Here is a 12,366-nt window from a genome sequence, read left to right on the forward strand (position 1 = left end):
GGGGGGAAAAAGAGGAACAAATGTAATAATCTGAACAATAAAGATTTATTAAAGAAAAAAAACAGGGAGAAAAGTTAAGTGCATATTGTGACAGAAGCCAATCTGAAAAGGCCACACGCTGTGTGATTCCTGCTGACATCTTGGAAAAGGCCAAACTCTGGAGACAATAAAAAGATCAGTGGTTGCCAGGGTTAAGAGGGGGATGGGGTGAGTGAGTGGAACAGAGGATTCTTAGGCCAACTCTGTATGATATAATAATGATGGACACATGTCATAATATGTTTTTCAAACATATAGACTGTGCAACACCAAGAGTGAACCCTAATGTAAACCATGGGCTCTGGGTGATAATGATGCGTCAACATAGGTTTATCGATTGTAATAAATGCACTGATCTGGTGGGGATGCTGATAATGTGAGAGGTTATACATGAATGGGGTCAAAGGGTGCATGGGAAATCTGTGTGCCTGCTGCTCAATTATACTGTGAACTTAAAGTGGCTCTAAAAATAAAGCCCAAGTTGTAGAAACGGTTCAAATGTGTAAGTGGAACATCAAGAAATATGATTTGATATTGGGATTGTTCTGGGAAAGATGGAGTACAGGAAAGACTGAACTCAAACGCTAGGCAGTGTCTTCCAAATTGGAGTTCCATGTTCTGTGCACAGATAAGTTAAGCAGGTTCTTGGTTGAGGGACCCAGTGCTCCTCGAGCTCACCTGCCTGCCCTGTAGCTGTTTTCTGGCATTGGATCCAAAACCCATCCTTCACGCCATGTCTTTATTATTAAGGAGTCTAAGTCAGCTCAGTGCTGGTGTTACCCTGGAGAGAAGCTTTAAATTGTGAAAAATTTTCTCCTCAGAAATAATCCAGCATAATTTAGTTATTTATCTTGGTTGGCTGATTCCAAACTACTAGAATCTAAGTTCCATGAAAAGAGTGTGTTTTGCCTTTTATTCACTATCATGATCCCAGTGTCCAGAGCAGTGCTTGACACATAGTAAATGCTCAATAAATATTTGTTACAAGAATGAGTAAGTGAGCAAATGAATAAACAATTTTTATTTTGTTCATAAGTCCTCAGTGAAGAGGACAGAAATGTTGGTACAAGATGCAGTAGCCCCCCTTTATCCATGGTTTCACTGTCTGTGGTTTCAGTTACCAACAGTCAGCTGTGGTCTGAAAATATGAAATGGAAAATTCCAGAAATAAACAACTCGTAAGTTTTAAATTGCATGAGTTGCATGCATGATGGAATCTCGCCTGAGCTGTGAATTCCCCTTTTGTTCAGCATATCTATACTGTCGGTATAGTACAATAAGAGACTGTGAGAGAGAGACAGACTGCATTCACATAACTTTTATCACAGTATATTGTTATAATTGCTCCATTTTATTATTGTTAATTTATAAATTAAGCTTTATCACAAATATGTATACCTAGAAAAAAACAAAGTATGTATAGGGTTCAGTATATACAGGCATCCACTGGGGGTCTTGGAAGGTATCCCCCATGGATAAGGGAAACTACTGGAAACCAAATTCTGATCTATGTGGTTCATACTTCTGGGCTATTTGTGTCATATTTATTCTCGCTGCTGATTTTACCAATGGATTTCTTTCTGGATGGAGAAGTTGGAGGAGTTAAGAAAATGAAGCAGGAGTGAAGGCTTGGGTTCTGACCACACTTTATCGGTGATAGTAATAACTAACATTTGTATTGCAATTTTCTTCCAAAAGTTATTGCATGTGGTTCTCAAACTGTCACTGTGAGGCAGGTATTAATGCCTCATTTTCAGGTAAAGAGGCAGGCTTGGAGAGACTGTCCCAGCGTCACGTAAGTGGGCTAAGATCAGCCTTGCTATAAGCCTGGTTTACCATGTCCAAGTCCATGTTTCTTCTCTTGCTCCCCCTGCATCCCTGGCTGGTGTATCCTGGGAAGCCATTCCCTTCTGGGCCCTCAGCCCCTCCTCCCCCGGATCTGGAGGATGTCCAGGTGATCTCTGAGATCCCTCCCAAATTTCAGTTCCTCCCTCACTGATTTTAGAAATGGCTATAGCTTTAAAACATACTAAAATAATGAGATTTTCTTTCTACTTGTAATTGCATAGCTCTTTCAAATTATGATTTAGATACTCAAAAGTAAATTATGAAAATGTCCTTTCTTTTCAAGTAATGCCTAGAAACGAAGTACCTTGGAAAAGAGTTGGTTTTGTTAAGTACAGGACCCATTAAGAACAAAAAGACCTTTCTTTTGAGAGGATTTTTTCTCTGAGCTTATTTCAAAACTAAGGATATGGAAGAAAATACAGCAACTTTTTTAGATATGAAGCCATGTAGAGCAGAATAAAAATAAATATGAAATATTTAATCACCAAGTAGCTAAATAAATAAATCTTTCCAAAAGAAAGGCCAAGTCTGGGCTTCATTTACCTGGAAACTTCGCTTTGGGAGCAGTGTGTGCTCCTGGGGCCACGGGCCAGCACAGCACCCGTGGGCTGCTCCTCCAGGGGCATTTCACATCCTCCCGGACTTCTTTCGTGGCCACATAGAAAACCCTGCTTTTGGTGTCTCATGAAACACTTCACACAGAAAACTGTTTTTGCAGTCTTTGGGAAGTTTTATTTTGCTAAAAAGTAGAATTAACATGGCAAGAAAAACCAAAACAAAAACCATGCCAAATAGTTTTGTGCACACTTCTAACACACTACATTCCACTTCTGAAATCCTAAAATTAAAAAAGAAATCCCAAAGCAAAAAAAAAAGTATGTGTGTTGAAAAGTTAACATTAGAAAAGCTAGGTTCCTAACCCAAACACTGCAAGCCCAAGTCACTCTGTTGCAAAGAGTCAATGTTTATAAATGTTAAATAAATGTGAACAATACCAAGACAGAAACTGCAGACCCAAAGTGTACTCCACACCATGACTATTAAAAATTGTTTTGGTGTTCTGGCCATCCATGGTGTTAACCTGAAATAGATACAGCCTTCACACTGAGGCTATACCAAACTTAGAAACACCAAGAAACCTAATTCAAAACGACTCCTTTCCCTGCTGCCCTAAAAACCTTTTTGTTTTGTGTTCTGATAAATAAAAGAGTTCCTCAAAATCTACACTAGCTCTGAGATGTGGAAACACCGATTCAATAAAGGACTACGAAGTTCTCCTTTGAGATATTTCACTTTTCAATGATCACACACTTTTTAATCATCACACGTGGTGTGTGTGTGTGTGTGTGTGTGTGTGTACCATTTTAAAAGATATTTTTGGAAACAATTCTAGGGAACTTTCTCCTTTCCTCAAGATCAGTCCCTGATAATTTAATTTTGTTTTATTTTGCTTTGTTTTGTTTTAGAGAAAGCTGCCTAGAGCCTTTCTGTACAGTCTGCAACCACCTTGTCCCTGTGCCTTTGAACTTTCCAAAAATAACAGAATGCTTCAAGGTACTTGTTTGCAGCTCCTGCAAAACCTGCAGGCACTCCTGTGCCTGTGCTTTCTCACAGCGACCTCGCTGAGTGAGGGCCTGGCAGGAGCTCATTTATGTCCCTCCTGGTGCTCCCTGGGGGGTCGGGGGAGAGGGGGAGAAGGGGGGCTGGAGGGTTTACCTGGAAATGAAATACGGGCTTCCTGCGAGGGACACATCTAGCTGCTTCCCTCTCTCGGGAAGAAGGGACATATTCGGTAGCAAGTCCCTGGAAGCTCAGTGCTCAGAAGTGTTCTAACGCATTCGCATAAAAGGTTTCAAGTGTGCAAAGAGAGGGCCCACACCGCGTGAGGACAGGAGGGGGCGGGGAGAGCGCTAAGTGTCGTGCACACGTGAGAAGCCTCCACTAGTGTCACTGCCTGTGGCAGAGCAGGACGAGCTGCCCAGAGGGGAGACCAGGTACCGGTTCCAACTCAGCACAAGCTTCTCTTTGTGTACCCAACAGCTCCAAAATGCTGCTCAACGCTATTACTCTATTTTAATAAATATTTTTAAACAATTGCTTGATCAACCCAGCTCATACATTTTCAAAACATTAGCCAAAATGGCCATGAGTATGTGTCAGTCCCTCTCTTCCTTCCAGCACCGCGCGCGCGGGCCAGGGTTTCCAGGACCACCTGGGAGGCCGGTGCTGGGGGGGAGGCCTGCGCAGCCTGCCTTTCGACTGAAGCTGGCGGAATGGGGGGCCCTCTCGCCGCCCCGAGTGTGGGCATGCCCCCAGCCCATCCCGCCACCCTGTTCCAGACGCCGCCTCCCTCTTTTTCCACGGGCCACGAAGCTGCGGGGGCGGGGCGGCTGCGCGGTGGGAGGGGGGGGGCCCCCCGCGGGGCTGCGGCGGAGTGGCGGGGGGGGGGGGGGGGGCGCGGGGCTGCGGGAGGACGCGCCCTGCTGGGCGGCGGGCCCCCAGCCGCACGCGCACAACAAGGCCACACAGAACCGGGGCGGGTTTTCGATCTCTCACGCGCAGTAAAGCGAAGCCGGGAAAACCCAATTAAACTTTCCCGGCGCAAGTCAAAAAGGAGCTAAGCCTGCTGGGGCATGGCGGGCCTCCGACTGAGAGAGGAGCTGAAGAGCCGCCTCTGGCTGCGGGGTGGGGGCAGGGCCCCAGAGGACCCGGCCTTGCGAGGCGGGGCTCCCCTGACGGGGCGCGCTCCTCCCAGGTCTGAGGTCTGAGCCGCACTAGCTAGGACGCTACCTCCTCCCCAGAGGGAGCCCCCCCCTCCGCCCCCCCCCCGCGCCCTCTGGGCTCCGCGGACACCTGCCTGGTGAGGACACCGCCCCGTCGGGCACGTGGCGCTGCTTGCCCGGAACCTGGGAGCCAGGCCTTGGAGCCTCCTCCGCCCGCTCTCCTGGCTCTGGTGGCCGCAGGAAGTGCCTCACTTGGGGAAAGTTAGAGTTACTTTTTGTTTTTCACTTTTGAATTCTCAGAATTCTGTCCTAAATGTCCGAAGTGCAATCCAGTCTTGGATTGATTACTGCCTTGGTTTAGGAATCTCCATTGGCTTCTACGCGGAACTATGCAAATACACAATCTGTGTGCAGAAGAAAGACTAAATTGTACTGCAGAAGAGCTCAGTTGCTCCGTCTCCATCCCTCTAGCAGCAGCAGCCGCCGCCGCCGCCGCCGCCTTCTCCGGCGGTCGCCCGGGCAGCAGCCCCGCCTGTCCCGTTGGCCCCCGGCTCCCTACACGTTGATGGCGTGCGCGTGCTTCTTGCACAGGGGTTTGTCCTTCTTGGAGTAGAACGGCTGCCCCTCCAGATTCACATGGCAGACCTGGGACAGAAAACAGACCAGCGTGACGCAGGCCACGAGGCGGGGAGCACCCGCAAAAGGTTTGTCACCCCTTTAGGAAAAGCACTGTCCTGGGCAGATGGGGGAGGCCCTTTCTCCCACTACAAAGTCGTAACTACGGAAGCAGACTCGATGGGTTAGACTTCCAAAGAGGAACATGGAATAAAACTCAAATTAAATTAAATTAAATTAAATTAAATTAAATTAAATTAAATTAATGGAATAGAGAAATATACATGCTGAAGACCAATTGGCACTATCCAAAAATTAACAAGGAACCAATACTAGTTAATAAGTCAATATCCACAGAGATGGTTAACGTCTAAAAAAATACCGTTATTAAACTAGCAAACACATCAGAAAATTATCCTCACTCACAATTAAAGGAAAAAGAAAAGCTCCACAAATACCACTAGAGAACTCTTATTTTAGTAAAATAAAAAACCAAACCAAAACAAAAATCCCGCAATAGCTTGTCACCTTTAACCTTATATACCTCTAGCCAAAGAGTGAAAAAAAGTAATTAAAAGTCCACACTGCCGCCCTTGCCGGTTTGGTTCCGTGGATAGAGCGTCGGCCTGCGGACCAAAGGGTGCCGGGTTCAATTCCAGTCAAAGGCATGTACCTTGGTTGCAGGCTCCTCCCCGGCCTGGGCCCTGGTCAGGGCTTATGAAGGAGGCAACCAATCCATGTGTTTCTGTCACATCGGTGTTTCTCTCTGTCTTTCCTTCTCTCTTCTACTCTCCCTAAAAATCAAAGGAAAAATATCCTCGGGCGAGGATTAACAAAAACAAAAAACAATACGTGGCGCCTGTGCACTGCCTGGGCGTGAGCAGCTGGGGGTGGCTAGTACAGAGGAGGAGCCAGCCCTGCACCCCAGAGGCCAGCGCTGCAGAACTTGATTTAGCAGAAACTAGTGCACAGACAAGAAAGCAACCTGTGCTCAACTAAAAACAGTTTTATGCTACATTTTCCCAATGGAATGCCACCATGAAAAAGATAAATCAAATATGAAAAAGTGAATGCAGGTTAATGTTATATGAAAAAAAGGCAAAATATTTTCCCATGATGGTGACATGAGCACAGTTTGAAGATGGAGATGTCACTGAAAGAGGGGTGCAAGGTAATACCTGCTGAGGTACTGAGGGCCAAGCAGGATGGCAGCATCCATGTGCATGATCTCATTTCATCCTCACAAAAGCCAGGGATGGGGATGGCTTTTCCCCATTTCACAATTGAAGAACTGAGGCTCAGAGAGCCCGAGTGTCTTGGTTAAGCCACAGACCTAGTAAGCACAGAGCTGGGAGCCCATGTCCAGGTCTGCATGACTCCGATTCTAAGCTCATTTCCCCCACAGCCCACAGCAGAGAGGGTTATGTTTACTTGAAATTATTCTGGGTTTACGACCTTGTGTAGAGGTAGCCTTCCAAGTTTTTTATTTTTAATGTGTTTATTTCTACCACTCCTGCTAGCCCACGTGTTCCGGAGGTGTAAAGAACTTGTTACTCATCTTTAGTATGGTGTAACTAGTTAAACATGTGGCCTGGGAAGTCAGATTACCTAAAATAGCATTAAAGCTTCGTCACTTACTGTGTGACCTTTGGCAAGTTACTTAGCCTTTCTGAGCCTGTCTTTTCTTACATAGAAAATAGAAAATAATGATAATGGTTTCCATAAGGAAACTTCATCAGCCACGAGCAAAGATGCCTGGCTGCTGCCTCAAGGAGGAAGGTGCACTGAGAAAAGAATGATAAGAAGGAAGGGAGCCCTAACCGGTTTGGCTCAGTGGATAGAGCGTCGGCCTGCGGACTGAAGGGTCCCAGGTTCAATTCCGGTCAAGGGCATGTACCTTGGTTGCGGGCACATCCCCAGTGGGGGGTGTGCAGGAGGCAGCTGATCGATGTCTCTCTCTCATCAATGTTTCTAACTTTCTATCCTTCTCCCTTCCTCTCTGTAAAAAATCAATAAAATATATTAAAAAAAAAGAAGAAGAAGAAGAAGAAGAAGGAAGGGAAAGGGAATGGCACTGAAGTTGGGTTCCGTGTGCATTATACCATGAAGGTCTGATGACTGAGAGATTTATGTACATTGTTTAGCAAAGTGCCTGCCTCAGTTGTAGATGTAAGAATGTCCAAACCTGTAGAGAAGCTTTATAAAAATTTATTTGAGCCAAACAGAAGATACATCTGGAAGCAAGATCTCAACAGATTTAGAAAAATGCTTCTAGCCCGCCAAGCTTTTAGACTACCAATATGTAGGCTGACCCTGGGTGGGCAATAATGCCAATGAGTCAGAGTCAGCTGGGAAGCCACATTGGCTGGGATTGGCCCAGCCTCAGAGAGGGCAATGAGGGTCCCTAACGGGGAGTAGAACTGGGGACCACCTCCAGGACACTAACATTGGGTAAAGAAATGCCGGTGGAGCTCCCGCATATGGGGAGGTATACAGATGGAGGAATCACCCTCTGAGATGAACTGCGTCCGTGAGCGTGTGTCCACTAAGAGAGTTGGAAAGAAAAGTGGCATCATGGTGGCCCCGTGTGCAAAGCTCTGATGCCACACTTAGGGTCCCACAGCCCTGTCAGTGGGCTCTGGAAGACAATGACCTGAAAGTGTCTGAAAACATCCCAGGCGATGCAGTCATGTTGAGTGTAACCAGGCTCCTGTGGTGGCCTCAAGCTGCTGATGACAGTTTAGAGCCAAGCCCAAGAAGGTGGCGCTCAAGATCCAACTGGAGATAGGTTTCATTGGAGACAGAAGGACAGCTCGGGAGTGAGCTGGCCAGGAGATGCCTGCCAACCCTGCCTGGTCTGCAAGAGTGCTGGCAGCTGGTGAGAACTCTGGGATGAATCAGGCTGGACAGGGAGTTGGGGGGACTGAAGACCAAAGATGAGGTAGGGCCAGAACCTCAGAGGTGGCTCCCTTATGAGATGAGTGTCTTGGGCCAGGAGGCTGCAGGCAGGATGCATGGTGGCTTTATGGTGGAGGGGGGTCTCCAGCCTACTCAGCACCGGGCACAGCAGGGATGGCCCGCCTCCCCAGCTTCGGGGTCTAGGAGCATCAGGGCCTGGCTGGGAAGGAGTGGTGGCCATGAACAGTGCCGGCTAGAGTGGAAGGCAATGAAATAGGCCAGGTGCAGCAGCCTGAGCACTGACCACAGAAGTTATGTCACCAGCGTCCCCTCCTGTTACCCACGCTGGTGAGGAAGGGCCAGAAACCAACTAAACTTGGAGGAAACAAGGGGCCAGGAAGACATCCTTCCCCCAGTAAGGTAGGACCCAGATCCTTTCCCTGGAACTCATGTGCCAAAGGCAGACAGGAGCTGAGCCCTCACCCTGACCCACCCTGCCTTTTCTAAGCCTTCATTTTATGTGTTTGGGACTTCAGAAATGCTGTGTTGGCTGCTGTTGAATTGCTGGTATATGCTAGCTTTGCTTTCCTTTCAAGATTCTAAATTCCTTCATGGGGAAGTTCTGGAATACTCTTGTGCTCCCAAACTTGGTCATTGGAATTAGTCTAAAGCAGCCTTGGGCAAACTACGGCCCGCGGGCCGGATCCGGCTGTTCTATCCTGTTCTCTTTCCCCTCCGCTCCTTTACTTTGAATTTATATTAGTTCACACAAACACTCCATCCATGCTTTTGTTCCGGCCCTCCGGTTCAGTTTAAGAACCCATTGTGGCCCTCGAGTCAAAAAGTTTGCCCACCCCTGGGCTAAAGGATGTGCTCTCCTGAGATATAACTGTGGGAAACACCATCAGCTGGGGGAGCTAGTCCTGATCTTCCTTTCTTACTGTTTTTTTTTTTTTTTTTTAATTAAAAGAAAAATATATTCTCATTAAAAGTGATTTGGAAAGAGAACCAAGGAAAACCCTCAGAGTTTTCCAACTAAAAGATTGTTTTCCAAAAATTCAAGCCATGTTCCACTTTGATATATCCTAACAGGACAGTGAGTGCCACACAGGGCTAGTTGGGGTGAGGACATAATGATTCTCCATGTTGATTCTCCAAAGGATGGGATTTGTCTGGTTTCTTTGGGCGAGTCCTTTGGTCAGAGCTATGGGTCTCTCACACTTGACTAGAACATATTTGTAATCTCAGTCTGAACAGCCCTAAGCTTTACTGCTTCTTTGGTTCTCCCTCTGGGACTTGTGCTTGCTATCATGCCTCTCAGCCAAACACAGTGGGCTCAAGGGAGCAGACCCACACCCACTTTTTCCATGGCTCCCTCTCCATGCGACACAGACCTCATCAGCCTGCCTACGAGAAGAGGCCTCTGTGCCACTGTCTCCCCTGGACCTTCTCCAAGTCTCTTGGATTCTTGCCGAAGTTGGGTAATCAGACTTGTAGGCAGCATCTTAGGATCAGACAAGCCATAGCTGGAATGTAAGGGTCAGAGAGCCATATTCTGTGCCTTGCTGAACTGGGGACAACCCCAAAGTCAGCATATTTATATCATTGTCCCTCTTTGGAGTGCAGGCCCTGATGTGTTTAAAAGACTATAAAAGGCAACTAGAGAATCTGTGCAAAGATCTGGAAAAGCAGGCCCCCCCTACCCCCCATTTTATTTGTTGAAGTCCCAACCCCCAGCTCACCCAGCGTAGGGACCAGCAGTGATCTCATTTGGAAATAGGGTCTTTGCAGATGTGATGAAGATGTAAGTTAAGAAGAGGTCATGCTGGAGTGAGGTGGCCCTTAATCCAATACGACCAGTGTCCTTTTAAGAGGAGCAGCACACAGAGACAGACACACACAGAGGAGAATGCCATGCGAAGACACAGACACACAGAGGGCAAACAGTCATGTGATGATGGAGTTGGAGACTACAGTTACACAGTTAGAAGCTAAGAAACAGCAAGGACTGCGGGCAGAACCCAGGAGCTCGAGGAGAGAGCACGGCCCTGCTGACACCTTGAATATGGACTTCTAGCCCCCAGAACTGTGAGAGAAAACGTTTCTGTTGGTTGAGCCGTTAGTTTATGGTACTTTGTTATGGTAGGCCTAGCAGACTACTACACAGAGTGAATACAGTGCACCCCACTAATTTGAGCGGGCAGTATAGAAATGAATTGTAAAACCTGAAGTGTATAGCAGTAAACTTTATGACTTGGGTGGTCCTTTGTCATAAGTTTATAAAAACGCTTCAAATTTAAACTATACAGATCTTTCACACATCCCCAAAATTTACCTTGATCAGCTCTGATAAAAAGGAAAAAATAGTAGTAGCACATTAATTTTCCCAAATTAAGTTGGCTATTCCCTAACTCTAATGCAGAAGCTAAATGTCAGCAGGCTCATTGCTGTGTCCTCTCCCCAACCCAAAGCCCTTGGAAGGAAAATGCCAATCTCCCTGATAAAAATGACCGGGCTGTTCAGCAGAAATACATCGCACATGGTTAATAGTTAATCTAGGGCTTATCTCCTGGCAACTACACATCAAGAAGAAGACCATTTAGGAAAATGAAATGACATTCAATCCTACTTTCTAAAGGTTGTATCAAAAGAAACTTTATCTCACCTTTTTGTAGGACTAGTCAATAAGCTCCAATCTAGCGATCCTGATGAAAATTTAGGGGGAAACTCTTGAATCACTTCATCATATCTGAAACAACTTATAACCATAAGAAGCATCTGCCTCTCTTTAAATCTCAGCATAATTTACTGCTCTCACCTACTAAGAATGATGCTGGTGAGGCAGATCCTGGGCTCTCTGTTGTCCTTAATGAAATGGAGAGTAACAAAGCCATACTGGTTAATAAAAATTATTAGTAATAAAACTTTGTTCAACTGCAACATATCAAGGCATCATGGTATTTTCCAGCTTTTATAAACAATCAGAATATTAGAATGCCAGAGTTGGAAGGATGTAGAGTGTGGGTCTGGCCCTCTAGGTCCCTCCTGCCCCTTCTCAGAAAGCCAGAACCCCAGGCTGAAACATACTGCACAAATGAAGCAGGTGTCGTGCCAGGTATGTCCCAGGGCTTCGATAAACTTGTCACCAGCCTCCACAGGGAAATCGCAGCCGTGACACTTGGTGCTGAACAGAGTGATGTAGTCTGAAAGGAAAGGCAGAGTAAGGACCAGCATCCAGTGAGGAGGAGCATCCCGGCCAGTGCCAGCCAATCCCTGGGCCAGGGCCAGGGCAGTGGGGGAAACAACTGGTTACTTGTCATCTTGCAGACAAAACACTCAGTTACAAGATTTATTTTTCCTTTTCCATTAAGAACTGGAATCATGCAGGTTGAGGCTTAGTTAGCACCCTGTGCCTGTCTGACTTGCAAGCACTTTCTCAAACTCTCATTCACTTTCTGCAGCTGAGCTTCTCTGTCTCTGTTCCTTCTTACAGCCAGACAGACAGTCACAGAAAAAGGAAAAAATTTCTCAGCAACTCTGCTGATTTTGGAAGAATGAGAGCCCTTAACATTTGTAATACCTATAGAGTGTTCTTTGCTTGGTCTGTCTTCTGTTATTGGGCATTTATTTTAATAGCAAATTTTCAATCCTGGAAATAATAATTGAGCTACTTTGTTGGGACATATACCCTTCCCCTCCCCGCACCGGACCCCCACCCCCACCCCCGCCGCCAAGGAGATAATAAAAACAAATATTATTTGTATAATGCTTTATAGTTTACCAAGCATTCTCACATAGATGATACTATTTACTGGTATCTCAGTGAAGGTCTTTGTACTCCCAGCTCAGTGCCTGGCGCACATATGTGTTGAATGAATGAGTGAATGGATGAACCAATGAATCAACAAATCAATGAATGAAATTAACCTTTGTGAAATCCCTCGAAGACTGAACTACCATTGTGTTTCTGTTTGGTTTGGTTTGACTTTGTGGCTGAGGAAACGGGATCAAAGAGGGAAGGGCCTCGCCAGAGTCCACGGCTGAGACACCAGGGCCAGGCCCTGTGCATCTCGGCCACGGGAGCCATGCTCAGGGACCCGGGGCAGCAATCCCACTGCACACTGGGGCACTCTCCCAGGTTCTCTAGAAAACCCTGACGACTTCTACCAAGCCTTCGTTTCCTCAGGCTGTACTTGTCTCCACAGCGCTGCCCAGCGGCTTTTCCTTACGGCGGCTTTCTGGA

The 12,366-nt window shown here is 46.6% G+C and overlaps 1 protein-coding gene across 1 annotated transcript in view; it reads right to left on the reverse strand.

The window, feature by feature from the left end:
* Positions 1 to 4,900: 4,900 nt before the first annotated feature.
* LDB3 (LIM domain binding 3) overlaps positions 4,901 to 12,366 on the reverse strand; it is a gene marked incomplete at its 5' end in the record, with an annotated part of 50,405 nt that continues 42,939 nt past the window's right edge. The window contains 2 exons of the mRNA XM_080640568.1: positions 4,901 to 5,255; positions 11,211 to 11,326. Of these exons, the coding sequence (XP_080496694.1) occupies positions 5,166 to 5,255; positions 11,211 to 11,326 (206 nt within the window). The 3' untranslated portion in view covers positions 4,901 to 5,165. The remainder of the gene's footprint in view (positions 5,256 to 11,210; positions 11,327 to 12,366) is intronic.

This window comes from Plecotus auritus (genome assembly GCF_963455305.1).
Source record: "Plecotus auritus genome assembly, chromosome: 9".
In the NCBI taxonomy this organism is placed as follows: domain Eukaryota; kingdom Metazoa; phylum Chordata; class Mammalia; order Chiroptera; family Vespertilionidae; genus Plecotus; species Plecotus auritus.